The 21,942-nt window shown below is 38.0% G+C and overlaps 1 protein-coding gene across 2 annotated transcripts; it reads left to right on the top strand.

Moving 5' to 3' along the window:
* Positions 1-3,650: 3,650 nt before the first annotated feature.
* LOC18434348 (RING/U-box superfamily protein) lies at positions 3,651-21,205 on the top strand. 2 transcript variants are annotated; one of them, XM_088868816.1, is made up of 10 exons: positions 4,837-4,980; positions 5,204-5,553; positions 7,016-7,062; positions 11,625-12,971; positions 18,487-18,575; positions 18,917-19,019; positions 19,137-19,241; positions 19,810-19,915; positions 20,063-20,239; positions 20,761-21,205. In XM_088868816.1, the coding sequence occupies exons 4-10, from the start codon at positions 11,628-11,630 to the stop codon at positions 20,913-20,915; spliced, it is 2,079 nt and encodes a 692-aa protein (XP_088724942.1). In that variant the 5' UTR covers positions 4,837-4,980; positions 5,204-5,553; positions 7,016-7,062; positions 11,625-11,627; the 3' UTR covers positions 20,916-21,205. The 2 variants fall into 2 exon arrangements, with proteins under 2 accessions (XP_006844483.2, XP_088724942.1); XM_006844420.4 differs by lacking the exons at positions 4,837-4,980; positions 5,204-5,553 and adding an exon at positions 3,651-3,885.
* The last annotated feature ends 737 nt before the right edge of the window (positions 21,206-21,942 follow it).

The raw sequence follows: 21,942 nt of genomic DNA, 5'->3' as shown, positions 1-21,942 counted from the left end.
GTCGGTTGTTGGCTGCTGGTGAATTTTCCGCTGTGCCACATTCTTCTGCATTGCAAAAGATGATTGTATCACTAATATATTGTGCGTGCAATGAATTTGGGTTACCCATTATATTAAATCCCTAGATGAACCCCCTTCACACCACTAAGAATAGAATCACACTAAATGACTGAACTAGTGAGATATATAAGAATGGGAAAAGTGGACCCTCTTGTTTAATTCCCTATGAAGCCTTAAAGTATCCGGTGGCTCTCCCATTTATTAGTAATAAGAAGTTTGCATGTGAAAGACATCCATTTATCAATAACCTCCATCTTGCTTGAAAACCCATTTGTACCGTAATCTCATATAGGACTCCCCAACCTACCTTGTCATAGGCTTTCTTGAAGCCTATTTTGCGCATCACTTTAGATTTATGTTGCATTAATTTTGAATGAATGCACTGCTGCACTACAAGGATATTGTACATGAGTTGTTTGTTTTTTATGAATACCAATTGAGCCTCTGTGATAACCAAATCGAACACTAACCTTAACAGATTGACAATAACTTGGCAACTATTTTGTAAAGACTCCCCAAGAGGCTGATGGGCCTTATATCAACAAGTAGCTCTATGGATTATATATTACTCCCTCTTTACCTTGAATTGGCTATCAAATGAAGAAATTCCACATTCTTATCCCTCTCGTCCAACCATTATCATCAGAGGGATAAAGTTTCCCTTAAATTTTATATCATCATTATCATCAGAGCATTTTCCTTTAAATCTGTCCCAACTATTAAGGGACAAACTTTCCCTTAAATTTATATCCCTTAAATTTTATATAATGGAAATAAAAAGATTTTTTTACATAAATTAGGGTTTGTGAGGAATTCCAGGGGCTTACATTTTATATTAAAACTCTATAGGTCCGAAGACTTTTGAAAAGGGTTATAAAACATATACAAATCTAAAGAAAGAAAACATACAGAGAGGATGGAAAAGATAAATGGCAAGAGGCATATATTGCATGTATATCTGGAGATACGTAGGAGTACTGCCCACACTCTACTCCTTCAGAAGGCATGGGGTTCAAGTATGGAATATTAGGTTTCTCTCTCTTTTCATGCTTTAACGCAAAGAAGATTGGCACTATCAGGGGTTTGTCGGAAGGAGATAAACCCTTGATAGTGAGGATGGTAAAGATCGGTACCAAAAGGCATATAATGCATGTATTTCTTTTGGTACCAAAAGATCGGGATATATGTTGGAGTATTGCTCACACTCTACTCCTTTTGAAGATATGGCCTTCAATTGAGTATGGAATATGAGGTTTCTCTGTCTGTATATGTTTTTATATGCAGTAGGTTGACATCAGTAGGGGCTTGTCTCCTTGCTAAGGTATGTAAGAATCGACATGTCACTCCTTCCTTGTTCCTTATCACGTAAGGATATCTTTGTGCAGTACAATATCAATTCCATCTGTCTTCTTCCCCAATGCATTAATGGGGGATTTATAGAAGTTTATATATGATATATTTTGAAATTGTGTTGATTGGCCTTGTTTCTTGACAGGCTTGGCTCTTATCTTTTTGAGATTATCCTTGTCGAGCTTCCAAGTGTATTACCATTGTATTATAATTCAAAAAATACACCAAGTAGCTCCACCTTAAGTTGGCCTAAAGATAATTGACTAACTTTTGTAATCCTTGCCTTAGTGACAATTGATAATATGACATTATTAGACTTTTCTCGAGATAATTTAGGAAAGTTACCCGCATTATTATCCAGATAATATGAAATTATATCACAAAATTTAAGAGCCTCTCGATAAAATCATATTAAGAATATTCATGATAATATTGTGTTTGATTTAATTTCCAACCGGTTTGAAAAATAGATTTGCCAATATATAATGATTTATAATTGTATATATAGATATATATATATATATATATATATATATATATATATAGAGAGAGAGAGAGAGAGAGAGAGAGAGAATCGCATTGAAATTTACTTTATTTTATGGTAACCATGAAGTAAAAGGATTATGTTAAGAAACCATTTTCTTTTGGGTGCAGCTTTTATAGGGCTGAGGCTCTAAACACTCAAACTAGAGCCCACCTTCAAATAGTGTCGAGAAATATGGTTTCAATATTGGAAAGCTTTGTGATAGCCTTAACTTATATTTTCATCTTTAGTTATAAAATTTAAAGTTTAAAAAATAATGCAGATCAATCAAATCTATGAAAACTTAAAAATTGACGGTAAAAAATGCGATACAAGATGCACTATTTCCAAAACTTGAAATCCATTTTTTTCTCATTTCCATGCATCTTGATGTCGAGACGATCAATTTGATGATATTTGGGCATCAAAACAACCTCTATTTGATGATATTTGGGCATCAAAACAACCTCTTCTGATGAATGTTTTGAGGTAGGCTCTAATTTGATTGTTTAGAGCCTAAGCTCTATATAAACTTTTCCCTTTTCTATTTTATGGTAAACATGGGATAAATCCAAGAATATATAAGTTTCATGGAAAAGATTTTCTTCATGTTAATATTTATTAGTATTCAATAAAAAAATTCAGAAAAATAATTGAATAAAGGCTTATTTGGTATTATTCTGATAAACATTCTTGCTAGTAATATCCCGAAAACAATTGTGACTAGGATCCTCGTAAGCCAAATAGGTAATTTCGTCTCATTGGTTCAAATATTAAGCACCGTTTTATTTCTAAGAGCACTTATACACTTATACTATGCTCCCGTGGGAGCAAATTATGCATTTACTCCCTCGGGAAAAGAAATTTTTGTGATCCGAAATTTCAGGATCCTTCTGATTATAACTAAAATAGTTGTTTTCATAGAATTTTGTTTTTGTAAATTTGAGTTCTTATACATATTGATCGTTCTTTCAAAAAATTGGATGGTTCTAGTTCAATATTAGGCTGCCAATTTTTATGGCCACAGTGAGTGAGAGTTAAAATTTTTTTTTTCTTTGAGGTTGGCTTTCGGGATCTGGAGATCACATCCCAAATTTTGGGATCTCAAAACATTTTCTTAGCATAAGTTTTGTGCAAATGCTCTATATAGATAATATACTCCAAATGAGAAGGAAATCTTTTTGGTATTTTTTATATAGGAAAAGCCAAAAGATTACCCTCATTGCAGGAGTATGATGTCCATTTACTCCCATGGGCAAAAACCCACTCAGACTTAATTTTAAGATCTCAAATTTTAGGGATGTGATCTTTTCAACCCATAAATTAACCTTAATAAATCATAATTGTAATTTCTATATACTTGAGAGAGATAATGAATGGAGACCATCTAATTTTTTGGTGGTAAGATTTAAGTGGTAAAAAAGTTAATAAATATATATATATATTTTAAAAATAATATAATAATCCTTAAGCGGTTCCTAAATTTCGTAGACATTATTAATTTAGGGAGTAGAAGTAACTATGCTCCTGAGAGAGCGTATATGTGCGGCCAAAATCGGTGGGAAGGGGCTTACCTTCTTCACACGTGTCGAGATCGAAGAAAGCCACTTACACGTGCCAATGTGTAAGTTCGGAGGCTCCAGGCATATTCCCGAGGAAATTCACCCTGTAAAATAAGCCGCTTTTTATTTTCCCTCTTTTTCTCTCTCTTTTCTTCATGCGCCTTCGGCTTAGAAATCTCCCCTAATTTGCAGAGATTTTCATGTCCATCTTGCCCACAAACGCCAAGGTATCGTCCCCGCCGTTCAACAAAGCTTCTTCCGAAAACCCTAATTTCGATCATGGAATATCTGAAAACCCTGGTGTTGAACCCTCTGCCTTTAATGGGCAAGCTGAGAGCTCTGGATCTGCTCAGATCTCAAACCAGGAGCGCATTGACAACGGAAGTTCCAGTGAGTTTTTCGTTCTTAGTTTCTTTTGTGGAATTAGGGTTTTCTTTCTTTTGAATTGTGTTGATCATCATGTGGGTGTCTTGCTGGATTAGGGAAAGGTGGTGTCTTTTGTGATTATGTTTCTTGAGAATTGGAGATATCTTACTGTAGTAGTAGTTTAAATCTGTTTCTGAAGTTTTTGGTGCTTTATTGCTGAGTAACATTGGTTTTGATAAAGCTCCTTGCTTTATTGAAGGTAAACACTGCTACGTATATTGTGATTCTGGGTTTTCCATGGTTTGTGAGTGATAACTCTTAGCTTCTTTTTTCCTTTGGACAAATTTTACTTTTTATTTGCTAATATACTGCTGGAAAGAGTAATCATGTTCCCTCATTCTATGTGTTATTGTTTTGTCTCCTAACTATGGTAACTACGACCTGTTAGGTAGTTGAAATAAGCTTTCCTTGGAAGTATTTGAGTTAAATGAAAAAAGATGGACCAGTAGATATCGTGAAATTTGGGTTTCGTGTATGAATTTTGGGTTCAGTTTATGAAACGTAGAATTTTTGGATAGAAATTTTCTGAAAGTTTATGTTCAGTTGCACTCCTGCTTTTTTTATTTATTTAAATAAGAATGTATTTAAGGCATTTACAGAAGTGGACCTTTTTCTTGGAGTGTATCACGTGTTCTTTGTGACGGCCATGTTTCACCTGTAATGGAGATTAGCATGGCAGAGATTCAACATTTTGGGTATCAGAATCAAAAAGCAACTCGTGGGATGTAGCATTGAGTGAGGAGAAGTAGGTTTTATGCAAATGGGAGAATTGATGGAAGAGATATACTGTTACATTTCCCATTCTTTCTCACACGAGTTGCAGAGCACCTTTAGGAAACATTATGATGATCTTGCCCTCGAATGCTATTGTCGGTTCTCAGGATTGATAAGTCTGTTGTGGTTGTGTCATTTCATAGGCTTATTCTGCTGTTGAATCTTCCTCTTGGAGATGACAAGTAATATGTGTAAGAGTTGACAGATGATAGAAGTTCGGGAGGAATTGTTAAGGAGGTCTAGACAGTGGAGGAAAGAGCCAGGCTGGGAGACTTTGCAACTCTTGTGAGTATTCCCCATGTCTTGTTGTTTCAAAAGATGTGTCCATTTGCCATTTTTCAAGGGGCTATGGGCAAGTGCCACACATATTTCTTGTGGTGCTTAGTGGAGGTAGCAAGCTCTAGTGGTCTGTGTTAGGGTTGTGATCATTTTTTTTTTTTTTTGAATATGGTGTTAGCGTTGTGATCATTTCTTTCACTGTAGCTGTCAATGAGTTCTGTGGTTTTAGATATGAGGAGGTATCACACAGTTGAAGGGGGAACGCTATATGGCGAAGCGTGCGACCTGGGGTGATCATTTATTGGAGCTAACCGCCTGACAGTAAGCTTAAGCTTTGTGAAAGCCCATGTCTTGGAAGGTTAATTGGATAGTAATGGACATTTATGGAAGTAAGCTTAAGCTTTGTGAAAGCCCATGTCTTGGAAGGTTAATTGGATAGTAATGGACATTTATGGCATCCGAGCGAATGCTAAACTTACATTTGAGCATCATCTCTAATGGCTCTCTTATCTAATTTTATATATAGCCTGAAATGCCAGGTGAAAGGCTTGTTTGCATACGCAAGGTCATAGTGCATTGGTAAGCCCAATGTTTGCACGAATTTAATTTTTAATGTTCTTCCGATTTCCACTTTGCAACTGTAAATTCATATAACAAGTTCTTTATTTTTTGGCATTCTTTTATTTGTTTCTATGTATTCAAAATTTCAAATGTCAATAATTTCAAAGTTACCGCATCATACCCTCATGGTTCAATGGCTTGACTTGCCATAGTCATGAGTCAGGCCAATTCCATGGCTTGGCGAGTTGAGGATGCACACCTCAGCAGACTAGCACAGGGACATTGGCGGTTTTCTCCTGTCATTACATGCTTTATCTATGTTTACCATTGTACTTAACTGTTTATTTATTTATCTGTTTGGATGAGTAATCAACAATAAAAATTATCAGAAAAGAATATCGTCCTCAAAACTTTAAGACTCGTGGCTTTTTGCTGACTGGATATGCATTTGAGTACATGTATTGTATAGACTTAACATTTTATAATCTCTTTTTGAGAAACTCATTAGCAACACTATGGCTTATAACACAGCTTAGATATTGATTTATGCGTTTTGGGTTGGGTTACTTTGTGAGAATACTTCTGTTTGGTGGAGGGTCTTCGATTTTTCATTGGGCATCAATCCTTTTCTATTTTATTTCTTAAGCAGCCTTCTTACCCAAACTGCAGGGTTTCTTTCTTTCTTCCTTTTTTTTTTCTTTTTACCCCTTTTTGGTTTTGCAACCTGGAATTGTACTTGCTTTGTAACACGCATATCTTTAGTTTGCTCTGAATTAGCATCTTGCATATCACTTGCATTGTTTAAACTTTAAAGATTCATCAATAGTTATTTGGATGTCAATTTGTGGCCAGTTTCTACCAATGTTCTGAAAGACGGCCCAGAATCGGGACTTGGAAGTGTCCCGAGCCTTGTTCGTCCATAAAAACTCGGGCGAGTCTGTAGAACAAGTACCATGAAAACATAGGAACCTGCTGAACTTGGCCATTCCTTACGGACTCGGCATCCTGCAGAGTCTAAGTAATTTGGCCTATTTCGAGTTGACTCGACTCATTTGTAACGCTAGTTTCTGCTTGTTTTCATTAACGAATTCATATTTTTTTGTGTCTTGCGATTCAAAGTTACTGTGTTCTTTGTTATAACTAAATCACAGAAAATTGTATTTTTTTCAGTTGGGACTTAGGTTCATGAAATATTTATTTGGCTGTCAAATTCCTTGTCGCTAGTTTTTTCCTGTTTTGCATCAACAATATATTCTTAATTTTTATCATGCTTTTTGTGATCCAAACTCCTAAATTACTGTTTTCCTTGTTACTATCAGATGTCAAAAAATTATATTTCTGTTCTTATCTGCTTGGCAAGTTAAACTGTTTGAGTTTATTATGCATCACATCTTGTATATGTGGTGCTAACTTCAAGGAATTATCCAATTTTATTTTGAATTAATTTGGCATTTACAACTCATTCATTTATCTTTTGCAGGCTCATTGGTTGGAACTCAGTCAGATTCTTTTGCATCACCCGGGAGAGTAAGTTTGCTTTTTTCATCATTTAACAGATCTTTTACTTTAGCTCATCATTTTATTAGTGTGATTCATTTTTACTGTGCTGTGCTTTGATCATAAAAAATTAATGATTCTTTCAAGATATCTTACCGAACATTTTTATAAGTTATGATGCTTTTCTTGTCTCAAAGTATGTCATCGAGTCCATGACAAAGTGAGGTTGAGTCTCTTTAATTACTACAATAGATGGTTCCCCATAAGAAACAGAAGAAATTGCCAATATCATTGTTTTAAAAGGCGAACTTCCCAGTGCCTAGGTGGCTGCCTAGGCGTTCCAGAGGGCCTGGGCGCCTCGTCTAGGCCTAAATGGCCAAATTAGGCATTCTGCCCTTGGGCGGCCGCCTAAGTGATAGGCTCTCGCCTACTGCCTAGGCAAGTGCCCATCCTTGGGTGGCTGCTCAAGGCCTACGCACCGCCTAGGGGCGGAAATGTCCCTTGTTGAGGGGCTTTTTTGGGTATTATAAAAATAAAAAAAAAGTGTTTTAAAGGTGAGTTTTAGGTTCATTTGAAACTTAAACCCCATTAGAACCCATTTTAGAGAGAGAGAATATTAAAAACTAGATTAGGTGATTTTCATAGGATCAAAGGGTTTCTCAAAGTTACAAAAAATGGATCCAAACATCACCCATTGAAATTGGATTTAGTTTTGGAGTTTTTTTGGCTGTATTAGAGGGTGTTTTGAAGATTTTAACACTAAAAAACTTCTCAGAGGTGGAAGTTTGGAGATCGAGCAATTAAACTAAGTGCGAAATTTTAGTTTTTAGATTGCTTGTATTATCTTGAGATGTCTTCTTCAGGATCTAGTCAAAGTGGCGATCCGGGTTGGAAATATGGCTATAACTCGAGTCCTTTGGATAAAAGTTGCATAAGATGCAATTATTATGAAAAAGAAACAAAAAGGTCCTTTCAAAAGGGGGTATAAACCGGTTTAAGAAACATCTTACCAGTATTAGGTGGAATGTTACCCCTTGTAAAAATGTTCTTGAAGCTATCAGAGAGGACCAATATATGAATTCAATAAAACACAAACAGGAACAAAATCCTTGTTGTTTGGATAAGTCTATTTCTGGTTTTGCTAGTAAATGTGATCCAGATTAGGGATGGCAACGGGTTGGGTCCTGTTGGACCCGGACCCGGACCTAAAATATCACTTGTGGACCCGTACCAGACGGGTCCAAAAAGATAGTACCCGTACCCGCACCAATGAGGATACTCAGGACTCAGGACCTGGACCTGGACCAATACTTGGGGGATTTCCAACCTTTCTTAGGTGTATGATCATAACCTCCCCCGCCCCTTTTATAGAGCTTATACCCCCATGACTCTATGCTTTTCTTCGATGTGGGATTAGTCGCCCGTGACTCTATAGAGCTTTCCACTTATTTAAAGTTTTTAACTGATGTTTGAGAGATGGAGGGTTAGTCCTGTGTGGGCATGAAGGGTTTAGGCTTGTAAGAAAGAGGTTTTTTGCGGTGTTTGGCCCAAAACTAGGACTGCCTCGGTTTGGGGGTTAAATAAATAAATAGCATTTATGCGGTTTCGAGCTATCTGCCTTAGGACTACCTCTAGCTTCAGTTGCACTTCCCTCTTCTCAAAACTGAAAAGTGAGAACACATGTCTCCAACGTTTCAAAAATGTTAGGCGGCCTGGCTCCCAGAACTTTGGGCGCCTGTTGTACAAGTTATATAGATATGTAGTATATATACATATATTTGTGTCAAGTTTAGAATTTATTACATCTGAAAATATTGTAACATATTTGTGTATATGTGTCAATTTTAGAATTTATTACATTTGAAAATATTGTAACATATTTTTTTATATACAAACATATGACATATCGCATGTTGAGAATAAACTTGTTCAAAATTTCAAAATTTGAACCATACAAAATTTAAAAGTCTAATAGGATATGTATTAGTAATAGGCTCCAACTCTCCATATTTTATAATAAGTGAAAAGGTTTAGGAAGCTTTTTCAAACCACAAAAAATACATTTGATTCTCAGAAACAGGTATAGCTAAGAGATTGAGGGTTTATGGGATTTTTCTTTTAACTTTGGGGGTTGAAAATAACCCCCATAACCTATTTAAACCTTTTTGAGGGTCAAAATTATCCCATTTTTCCTTTTGGGTATTAAAAAAAAGGAAAAAAGCTCACATCCATGGGCGCCCACCTAGGTACATCTGCTTGTGTAGGGCCTGCCTGGGTTTGGCCGTGCGGTATTTGGTCCAGACCGCCTAGCAGGCGCTTAGGCGCCGAGCGGATCGTTTTTTAGAACATTGCACGTCTCTACTCTCTCTCTCCAGTCCCCCAAAACTGAATACACACACCACTACTAGAGAGGTAAGGGAATTTTTTTTAGTCCCACATCCAAAGATTTAAAGAGGTAATGTGAGGGGTTTGCACTAAATGAAGGGTACGTAGAGCGATAAAGCATAAAGGGTGGGAAACTTTAGGTCTCGGGTCGGTTCATTTGTACCCGGACCTGTACCCGTACCCGTACCCGAGAATCTTTGGGTCCATTATGAAGTACCCGGACCCTACCCGCGGTTCCAAGGTTTGGACCCATACCCGAACCCATGTTAGGTATACCCAATAGGTCCCAGGTCGGATCCGAGTCCATTGCCAACCCTAATTTGGGTTTGAAGTATGGTTATAAGTTGAAAGCAAACGATAAAAATATGGTTATAATCTATTTAAACCTTTTTGAGGGTCAAAATTATCCCATTTTCCTTTTGGATATTAAAAAAAAGAAGGAAAAAGCTCGTCCTTGGACGCCTGCCTAGGCACCCACCTTGCCCGCCTGGGCGCCTGCCCAGGTACATCCGCTTGTGTAGGGCTGCTTGGGTCTTGGCGTGCGGTATTTTAGTCCAGACCGCCTAGGCGCCGAGCGGATTGTTTTTTAAAACATTGCACGTCTCTACTCTCTCTCTCCAGTCCCCCAAAACTGAATCACACACTAATACTAGAGATGTAAGGGAAATTTTTTTAGTCCCACATCCAAAGATTTAAAGAGGTAATGTGAGGGGGTTTGCACTAAAATGAAGGGTAGGTAGAGCGATAAAGCATAAAGGGTGGGAAACTTCAGATCTCGAGTCGGGACCCAGACACGTACCCGTACCCGAGAATCTTTGGGTCCATTATGAAGGACCCGGACCCTACCCGCGGTTCCAAGGTTTGGACCTATACCCGGACCCATGTTAGGTATACCCGGCAGGTCTCGGGTTGGATCTGGGTCCATTGGCAACCCTAATCCGGGTTGGAAGTATGGTTATAAGCTGAAAGCAAACGATAAAAATTGTTTAAGATGTATTTTTTGTGAAAAAAAATACCAATGGGAGTATTAACCGATTCAAGAAACACCTTACCGGTATTAAAAGGAGTGTTACTTCTTATAAAAAGGTTCTTGAAGCTCTTGCGGATGAGATTAGACTATATTTGAATTTAGTAGAACCAGAAAAGGAAGAAGATGAGCCTTGTTCTATGGAAATATCTTCTCCAGGTTCTTTTAGAAGTGGTGATCCTGATTGCAGTATGGTCATAACCTGAATCCAAATGACAAGCATCGTATGAGGTGTAATTATTGTAGAAAGGATATCGATGGCGGTATTTACCGGTTCAAGAAACACCTTGTCGGCATTAAAGGGGACGTTGCCTTGTGTAAAAATGTTTATGAGGCTACCAGGGAGGAGATTATACAATACTTTAGTTCAGGGAAGCACAAAAAGAAAAAAAAGGGTGAAGAGGCACCAGGTGGAGCAACCAAGACTCCTAGGGTCTCATCTGCATAGAGTAAGAGGGGGTAGAAAAAAAGGAGAAAGAGGCTGATTCAGAAGAAACAGAGGAGGAAGTTATGTTGACGAGGGAGATGACTTTGATGATGATGGCCTCGAATCTGATGCATATGATGAGGCTTACTCTATTCCTTCTGATGATGATGATGACTGAAGAATGAAGATGCTTAACTCTTGGTGTTAACTGTTGAGTCTTAGACTGTATATTTTTTTTTTTTACTTCATTGTTTCTAGTTTCTACTATCTAACTCTTGTATGCTTGTATGGTTCTAGCATTGTATGGAAATATGGATTATGGACTATCTGAATTCTCCTCGTTCACTTATCCACTTATTCTTATTTTTCTCGCCTAGGCGCTGAGCAGCCACCCCCACCGGCTGCCTAGGCGCGCTTGGCGTTGTTTGGAACACTGTCCAATATGATGGGGTAAACTTTAAAAGTAAACTTCATTAACACCGATGTAGTTAATCATTTTATAGTTGTTAAAGTTGACTTCAAAATTGAAATTAGAAAGTCAGAAGTTAAACTATGGTACTTGTTTAGAAACTCAACCACCATTTATCCACCTTTCATTGCTTTTTGGTACCACATATTTGTCTGTCAGTTGTCTCTGGTGATCTTCCCTTCCAAATTCAGGCTGTAGATTGTTACATATCCTTTTAGTCCTTGGTTCTTTCATTTTGCTATCTGATTAACATGTGTGTGGTTGACAACTTTTTGTTAACCTAGGTAATGAATGGAAGAAGCCCTGATGCTTTGAATGGCCCTCATGGCCACAGCCATGATATGTCTTCTTCATGCAACACATTTTCTCACAGAGAGTCATCTTCCACATTCAGATGTGAGCAGCTCAATGGGAGATCTTCTGGAGCCGGCCCTCAACACATTGATAAATCCTCTCCAGGAGCTGGCACTCATCAAGGAAATGCTATTCATTCAGTATCAAGGAAAAACCAGACAGTCAATGCTAATCACTTGCTCAATTTTCATTATGATCCTATTTCTCGTCCGCAAACCCGGATGCCTCCTCCAAGAAGGCAACAGAAAATAAAGCCATACAATAAGGATCTATTTCTCCAGGCTAATTACAAGTTTGTTGTGGTTGACACTGGAAATTCTGCACTCAAATCCAAGGATCCAGACAAAATGTTACAGTGGGAAGATGTGGTTTGCGTGAGGTATTCTACCCCATTTTCTGTACAGTGCCCTATATGCTTGGAGGATCCTCTTTGCCCCCAAATTACAACTTGTGGTCATATATTTTGTTTTCCATGTATTTTGCGTTATTTGTTGATGGGCGTGGAGGATCATAAAGGTGACTGCTGGAAAAAGTGTCCCCTTTGTTTCATGAAGATATCGTCTAAAGATTTATACACGGTTTATGTTGACTATGTCAAGCAGTACCATATTGGGGATCACATAGATTTTACACTTTTGACTAGACCAAAAGATTCAATGATTCCTTTTCAGAAAAATCACCATGGTGTGAATGCTGTGCCATACACCAATGATGGACTCTGTGACTTATTTTCAAAGTTTACTTTGACGTTAGACATAGGGCTGTCATTTCAAGAAGCAAAACTGGAACTTAATCAGTGGCTAGTGAAAGCAGAATCTGGGGGAGTTGATGATTTGGACAAACTCCCATACGTTTGTGCTGCTTTAGAACAACTAGAGCAGAGAGAGAAGTTTTGGACTGAACATAGGCCTCTTAGTAGCAGTCCACCACAAAATCAGATGGCTTCTTCTTCTAATCCTGGGACTTACAGATATACCCCACAAAAGACCCAATCTCATGCAACAATTCCAACTTTAAGTGATGGCAATGATTTCAAAGCTGGTGATCATGCTGGTAAAATATTACATACTGGTCACAAGGATGAACTAAGTGAATCAGATAGTTTGCCTCTGACAGAAGCAAATGGTGATAAAAGTTCCATACTGTTTGGGGATGTGCCCCTGGCATCTGAAAGCGAGGAAAAGGGTATTGGTTCATACGATGAAGACAAAGGTTTCCATAGGCATTCTGATGGACACAAAAATAACTCTGAGAAGGATTCATACACTTTCTACCAGGTACTTTTTATCACACTCACAGTTTTTGAGCTCAACTTGAAATCTTTCGAATCTAAAGAGAGTATTCTGTGGAGATTCTGTTTATGAAAGGTTCCAAGTTATACATCTATTTATAATATTAATTTGTTGGAGGATCTGTTGCCTTACATGTGTCTGAAAATTATTTAAAGTTGATATTACATATCAAAGTTGTTTATTGATGAATTGACGTACAAATTTTCATTCTTGGATTCTCGTAAGTGTGATATGGACTACATTGAAGTGATTTCCCCTTTTTCTTCTCCAAGATAACTGTTCTCTTAAAGAAGTTAAGACAGTAAAAACCTTAGATCTATATTTATTTTCCATATGTTGTCTAGGCAACGATTTTGCAATTTCTAGATATCTATCAATTTTTGGAAGTTTAGTTGAACCAAAACGAAATGGAAAAAGAAACTTTATAGGGTTTACTGGATAAGTGCATTAAATGTTCATGCTCAAAAAACGATTTAAGACAATTTTATGAATTAGATATCTACTGAGCTAGGCGGCCAGTTCTCATGTGACGACAGTCTTCCAGCTTTCCTTTTCTTTTTATGGCCTTTGAAACTTCAAGGAAACAAAGTAAAATATGCTTGTATATCTTTAAGGCTTTATTTTTTGTACAAGAAGGTCACAATCACTCCCAGTAGTTAGAGTGAAATCAGGCGGCTATGGTGGTGTAACGAAGTCCGAAAGAATTGTTTTTGGACTTTGGGTGTGGTCAACAGCACACCCCTAACAACTTGAATTCACGTCTAGCGGCAAAAGGTGATTGTAACCTTGTACTAGGCAAAGGGTGATTGTAACCTTGTATTAAAAGTAAATGGTCTTATTTTATGTAAAAATACATCTTTAATGAATCTTTGGTTTCACCTTTTTTTTTTTGATAAAGTTAATTGTTTCATTGAATGAAGAAAGAAGTAAATACAAGTGTTGGGTCTAGTGTCCCTTACAAAAATTGGGATTTACCAAAACCCTAACGGGCAAGGTAATCGCTTTACAAAAAAGCCAAAAAAGAGTCTAATACTATGACAACAATGAGTTGGCCCAGCAAAAACGGTAAGAGGGACACCCTATTTACAACATGTATGTGAGTAGTGAACAAAAAGGAGAGAGGCTCATCAGCTAGCTTAGAGGGAGTCCAAGACTGTATGTGAGGTCGGCTCCGTCATTTGCCATGAGATCTGCGAATGCGTTGGACGTCCTGAATGTATGCCTCCATGAGACGTTGATACCCCTGCAAATGAATTCAATCTCATCAAAGATCGAAACTATATACCAGGGTGGTATAGACTTTCCGGATGCCCTAGATATAATGTTGTATATGTCCCCTTCAACTGTCAAGTGGGATCCCCAAGAGTGGTTAAAAAGCTTGAGCCCTATCAGCAGTGCCATTGCGTCAGCATGTTGTGAATCAGTATAGCCAAGGGATTCAACGTATGTGAGCAAAATATTCCTTTCATGATATTGGAATACTCCCCCAGCCCCAGCTGGCCCTGGGTTGTCCCTTGAGCAACCATCGAAATTGAGTTTGATAGTTCCGCTTTGGGGTGGTTGACAGTTGTTGGGTTTTTGAGATTTCCTTGGTTGATGAAAAAAGATATTACCCCATTGGCTTAGAAAAAAGTTTGTGGGTGTACCCGCAAAGACTTTGTGGTTGGTTGCCCAAAAAGTTAACAAAGTCTTAGCCTTGTGGAGGAGTGCAGGCAGCTGTTGATAACGTCCCTGGAATATCCTATTATTCCTTTCTATCCAAATAACCCATACAAGCGTGGCAATGGCATCCTTCCATATGATTTTTCCAGCTTTGGGTCAGGGCTTGGCGATATCTGTGGATAAAAGGGAATGTACCGTGGGTGGAGTAACCCATTCTAGGCCAAAGAGTAGTAAAAGTCTACTCCAAAGGTATTTCCCCTGTTCACAGTGAATGAACAGATGAGCATTTGATTCCTTCTCTTTTTGACACGTAATACATCTGTTTGGAGTATGTATTCCCCGGATCGAGGGTGGGTTGAAGGGCAGAGTGGGAGATTGAATGAGCCTCCTATAAAAAGAGGTGACCGTGAAGCGCCCAGAGAGCGAAAGAGTCCACACCAAAACATCATTCCCGCTGATAGGTATGTAGCAGGCTTGCAAGGCTGCTAAGAGTTCGGTAAAAGAGGAGGATTCTGCTTCAGAGAGGTTCCTCTTGAAGGACGGATTCCAAACTCTTCTCCCTCCTAGAATCTTTGGTTTCACATTCTTCATTAGGTGGGTCAATCATTCTATGGTTTGAGAAGCCTTTGGACTTTTGATTTTGTTCTTTATCATTGGCTTGGGGCTTTCATTGTTGGAGACTGCTCTATGTATATTGGATTGATAAGTGTAGGTTGGACTGTGTAGTTTATATGAGAGAAGGGATTTTGCTAGTGGAGTATGAATCACTTGTTTCAGTAATTGTGTTATCATGTGCTTAAGAAAATAAATAGGAAGGCTTCCTGCATTGATTATTGTTGATTAGGGTATTAATAGTATAAGGATGTGGGGAATTTTGCCTTCTATTAAAGCAATCACCGTTTCTGGATGATAACCTATTTACTTCCACAGGAAACTACCATGGGCTTAAAACACCACCACCTAGGGGTGGCAACAAGTCCGGGTAAAGTATTATATGACCCGAACCTGACCCAAAAATCAAAATATCAATATATTTAAATAAATTTCATAAATTGGGACCCAAAAATATAATGTGGGACTCGGACCTGAACCCAATCAGATCCAGACCTGGACTCAAAATAGTGTCTTGGACCCGGACCTGACGCGCCAGGTCCAATTTTTGGACCCATACCCCGACCCCGGTCGGGTTTCTGGGTCGGGTCCCAGTCCATTGCCACCCCTAACATCACCTCAGCAATGAAAATGCAAATTATGTTGTTAGATACTGCAAACTATAATTGTTTGGATGGCACTATCCCTTATACATCCCGAACATTTTTTTTCAACAGTCTTATGATAGATAATATAAAAGGAGTTTGACAATGAAACAATCTTGAACAACCATGCCAAGGAGTCTTCAAAGATGCATCATAATAACAAAATCCAACTCCCTCTACCTGAAGGCTCCTTCTATACTCTACCCTCGTAGCCCAAGAAGCCTGGTTCCTTATTAACCTGAAAAAGAACAGGTGAGAATTTGATCCTATTGTAAGCTTTTGATGCTGTTGTAAGCTTGCAAAGATAGTGCACCTTGAACATGTTCACCACCTAGTATCCATTTAATCATACTGAGAAGCTTTTGACAAAACCAAGGTTAGGGGTGCCAAATGTCAGTTTTTATGGCGTATGGGAATTGATAGGCTCTGGTTTACCCACTTGTGGAATCATAGATATCCATGGAGTCTGAAAAGGCAGCATTCTCCTACTATCTTGAAGGGTGGCTCCCATGCCTGGTTAATTAGAGTTAGCTCATGAGCCACCATCGAATAATTAGAGTTAGCTCATGAGCCACCTTCGAATTTATGCTTCTTGATCAGTACATCCTTGGGGAACTGAATGCTTGTATTCTCTCTTTGGAGGGTGGCTGCACTAAAGGCCTTAAAATCGGGGTATACCAGAGACCATCAATAGTCAAGTGTCTAATCCTCGCACAGAACACTTGAGTCTCTCATTTTAACCGTTCTCTGTTATTATGTCCTTTCCATATACCCCAAAGTTTGTGGAGAGAACACATATTCCAATGCCCCAAGCGCCAACAGAGCAAGTTTAGCAAAAACCCAGTCAATGCCACAAAATCCCAGCTTAAGCTTCCAAGTGACAGGCAGCAGTTTTAGGGATTCTTTGGGTAATGTTCTTAAAATGTTAACAGGATCCTATAAGCTTTGGTGACTTTACACGAGAGGAATGCATTCTCTTCATATGGGTCTGGGGATCTAACAGTTTTTCTCAGGTCAGCTTGTTATTGAGGTGGATATCCAGAAGCGCTGACTGAAGTCAATTTTCTCAGGGGAGAGTTGTTAATGGAGGATGTCATCTATGTTTTTCAATAGGGTGGCATCTCTTTTGCCTGTATTTTGAAAGAACAGAATGGAGAAGCAACCCAACTACCCAAAAGACGAAGTGGGCTCTTCTTGTCTGCTTGTGGAGGACATCTTCCATTTAGATTTGCTTCCACATTTCCCTTTCCTCTTGGTTTTGTTTCTTCTGTTTGCTTATGCGTTCTGTTTCCATCTTTTATCTAGTGTATGCATATTCATTTGTTTACATCCTTGGATGCACCATATTTTTATCTTTTTCCCCTCTTAGTAATATGTTGCTTGTCATAAAGATAATAAAAATGAGGGGTCATTATTTTGTTTAGTTGTTCATTTTGTAAATGTTGGATTGGACTGCCATTGAGGTGGTTTCTGTAAGGTTTGGAGTTCTCCAGTGACCGAATCTTGTGACTGATTAAGATTGAAATACCTATGGATAATATGTGGTCATTTCCAAGTTAACCTTTGATGTTTGAATCTTTCATTTCTAAGTTAATCTTTGATGTTTGAATCTTTCTTCATTCCCATTGCAGTCATCTCATAGTAGGGCAAATCTTTCTTTCGGTCGATTGGCCAAACTGGTCTTTGTATTATTTGTGTACTGCAATCGATTAAAAAAAAAAAGGTGTGCTGAGAAGTTTGATGTCCCTCTGTGGTCAACATTGTCTCTTTGATTGGAAAGAGAGAACATGGACATTTTAATGTGGGGCAAGTTATGCTATATCAGTTCCCTATTAGACTAGAACTAGGGCTGAGAATTTACCCAGTTTGGTTCCGAAATCTGAATTTTGGCCTCTATCTGGATCTGGGTATGGATCCACGTTGGATCCGAATCCAAAATTTGGATCTGAATAATAATTCGGATTGGATCCGGTTACAGGTGGATCCAATCCGGATCTAACCTATTTATTAAAATGCTATATATTATTTATATACACATGTTATATAGTATTTTTTTTGTTATATATTATTTTATAGATATAAATAATATATAAACTAATTTTTGGATCCGATTGGGTCTGGATCCGGATCCAGCTCCCATGTATACTTTTGGATCCGGATCTGGATCCGAATATTCTGGATTCAATCGGGTCCGGATCTGGATTGAAATCCCATGTATACTTTTAGGATTTGAATCTGAATCCCCGTGGTTCCGGACCCCGTCCGACCCATTCTCAGCCCTAACTAGAGCTAGATCTATAAGTTTAAAGTGTTTTGTTCACAAATAATAGAGTGCTCGAATTTTTGTTATTGTATTACAATATTCCTTTTCTATCAACATGAATGAGGTATTTTTAGAGACTTTATTACATAAGAAAAGAGGACATATTTATCATAACAAGTGCCCTTGATATAATTTTACTTGCCCTTGATATAATTTTACTTCCCTTGTATCATATTGAGCCTAAATTTTTTTGTTATGGTCCATCTGCTAGTCGACATTGCTACTTGAAGTATTCTCATGCCACATATCTTTGATGCAGTCAGAAGATGGTCAGCTCCTTGTACCCCACCCACTAAATATGAAGTGTCTCCTTCGTTACTACGGGAGCTATGATTTGCTACCATCCAGGTGTTGACATTTTTTATCATGAAATATGGCCATGGAACTAGTCTTGATACTTATAGTGAACTTCTCTTATATTTGACAATAAATGTTATCATGATTTGTCCTCCTCGTATCTTGTATTGATTTTATGTCCTTGATAATCATTGTGCTTAGCTGACCCCAATTAGTTGGGAAAAGGCTTTGACGATGATGATAATGATTGTGCCTATGATTATGCTAGTGATCATGCACTTGTAGAAATTTATTGGTCTAAACTAATTTGAGAATTCTGTTGGGGATTTCTCCAATTGTACATGTTATATATTTCATGTTTCTGAACAAATTATGTTCCAAATTGGTTGCAGAATTAGTGGAAAAATTTTAGAACTGGAAACAGTGACGCTATCAGAAGTTATGAGAAGGCGCTTTCGTTTCTTAAGCCATTTATCTTTGACGACTACATTTCAGGTTTGTTGTTTTTACTTTTTACTTCCAACCTTTCTCTTATTTCTCCATGGTTTGATGGTTGGGAAGGTGGGCAGGGGAAAACTCAATCTTACTTGTTCTTCAACCTTTTGTCTGCAGCTGTGTGAAATCAATTTGCACAGTATATTACCTCCTGATGCTTTTACACCATTTATGGATGAAATCAAGACGCGAGAAAATCAACGGAAACGTCAGGCTAAGCAGGTATAGTTTTTTGGTTTCTTATTCTCTTTGTGGATGTGAAGTCGAATCTCCTACATATCCTTGTTTCCATTGATTCTCTGGTGGATGAGAGTGAGTAACTTGGGTCTTGGGGCATGATGTGATCGAGAGAAATCATATTCCAATGAGCTTTTGAGACATCCGACTTTTAGCATCTGGTCTAATTGGTAGTGCATGCCATATCCTTCATGAATTGCGAACTCCTTATTTTTTATAATTAGTTCCATACCTTTTTGAGTATTTTGTTTGCCTCATTTTGTCATTTGCATTTATTCATGCTACTTTCTGGGTATGTGATGACATATATTCTGCGAGGGAACTCTCCTTAGAGTGTTCCTAATTCTGTAATGACTTTTTTCATACGATATTTCAATGGCCAATGCACATTGAGAAAAGAATTTGAGAATGTGAGGGTACGTCTCTTGTTTGTCATACTTCTTTCATGATACCTGTTCTTGTTTCATGGACACTAATGCTTTATAGGTTTCAAGTTTCGACAACTAATATGGTATCCATTTTCTTGTCTCCTTTATTTTGCCTACTCAAAAAGCTTGAAAAGCAGGCCAGGGCGAAGGCCGCTGAAGCTGTGCCCGTAACATCTCATTTCCAACATTCAAGTTACAACGAAACAACATTCTCTATGGATGATTTTGAAGGTATTGCATTAAATTTTCTTTCTTATATAGCAGTTTTAAGGGTACCTAGCATCATGACAAAAACTATTTCTAAGATACTAGATTGCTCATGCTAGTAACGTATAGTTATTAACATGACTTGTTCTGTTGCATTAAAACTCTCTCCAGCTTTGGGGAGCTCAGCAGCATTATCCACAAGTCCTCCTGTTGTTGGTGGAAGGAAATTGTTCTCCCAAGTAGCAAGGTTTGGTTTTGCTTCTGGGCATGATTCTCCATCTCTGAGACTTGGTGACTCGAGCGGCGTGTCTACGAATCACACCGAGGACAATTTGTCCACCCAAACTGGTAGGTGTAAACTGTTTTGGTACTTAATTTGGTGATGCTTTCTATAGCTTTTTAGTTTAAGATAAAGAATTACATGGACTTTGGAAAAGTTTGTTGTGTCATTGTGGGCCAGTTAATGGAAGGGCAGTTATGAGAAACTGGGGCCATCATAATATGGCATGATCTCAATGGTGCAGTTCATTTCACTATTTATCAATGTCCATACATTTAACTGACAACGGTCTATGGGATTGTCAGTAGTTTTTCCTTTAAAGATATCAAATTTGCAATGTCTAGGATACAATGCAGTTATGCAAAAACAATTCACCCTAAATTTTAACTTCAATAGCATTTTGGCTGAAATTATTATGGTTTCCTTCGTTGGTCTGGACGAGTATGGGCCCCATTGAATAACATCCATCAATGGGAATAGACAGTGGATGTAACCTTGCATCTATACCAAAATAATTATTTATGATGTAATTTCAGCTCTTTTACATTACTAATTCAGGTACTGGATGTGCCATTTTCTTCATATGCAGGCTCTGGGAACACCACAATGCAGTCCTTTGCTGGTATTATAGCATCATCTGCCAAACCCGCAACCTTAGAAGTCCCAAAGGTAAATGCCCTAAGAAAGAAGGGAAAGAAGCAAACACGGGTGCTTCTCTCTACTGCTGGTGATCGTCGCTACTGATTTATCTCTCTCACGCTCATTGCATGGATGCTGAATGCTATGATCGCTGTAAGTTGAAGTGTTCTAGCTGTTGAGTGATAGCCATGGCATATAAATGGCATTTTAGTTTTTTTTTTTTTTGTGTATTCCAGAGGGCCACAATTTTAACTTTCTGGTGTTCTAGTGGATTCTGAAACTGTGGAAAGAGATGATAAAGCCCTCGATTTATTTTTGTAGAGAAAGCATAGACACGAGTAAATTCAAGCTCTTCAAAATTGTGTCTAGAATGGAAATGCAGATTAATTTGAAAACCTGAAGCTTAGTTACTCCATTTGAAATTGAAAGTTGAAACAAAAGCTGCTACCGGCACAATATGATTCCATTTACCATACTCCAATACAGTGACTGTAACATGAGCCATTTGTTGTTGATGGACAACTGATTTTTAACTACTTTGCTGTTCAAGCAATATTGACCAAAGAATAGTCACATCAGCTGTCCCTGTTGGTATTGAATGGACAAAGTCACTGTTACCATATTGAACAGTATGGTAACTAATATTATTATAGGCATCTTTGTATACAAGATGCTAAATGCAGAATTTACGTTGTCCGTTAGATTGTCTTGCCGGAAATACCCTGTTGTTTTAAATTATTTCTCTAAAATTGCTGTCGACCATTAACAATTTGATTCTGTGATTAATAGGTTAAGATTTCGTAATTAATTGACTTTACCTTTTTCGATACCTTACTGTCGAGTCTGCTTACAATTTTTTAAATCCATTGCATGCCAACTGTATATTAGCAAACATTATTACAATTAGGGATAAGCTTTACGAAGTTTTCCGGATTTGCACTTTGGCTCGGTGGCCAGGGCGTTAAAAGGGCGGCTACACAACGTCCAAGGTTGAATCCACGTCGATAACCTACCCAAAAAAGCAAAGGTTCAAATCACGCCGAACGCCTACCAAAAAAAGATAAAAGAACTTTCGAGAAAGTTTCTTAATAATTTCAAAGGATTCTAAATGGGTTTCTCTATAAATGGGCAC

This window comes from Amborella trichopoda, chromosome 6 (genome assembly GCF_054954075.1).
Source record: "Amborella trichopoda isolate Santa Cruz 75 chromosome 6, AtrichopodaSantaCruz75HAP2 v2.0, whole genome shotgun sequence".
NCBI lineage: Eukaryota > Viridiplantae > Streptophyta > Magnoliopsida > Amborellales > Amborellaceae > Amborella > Amborella trichopoda.
Note: the sequence above shows the minus strand (reverse complement) of the source record. Positions and strands in the feature narration are given on the sequence as shown.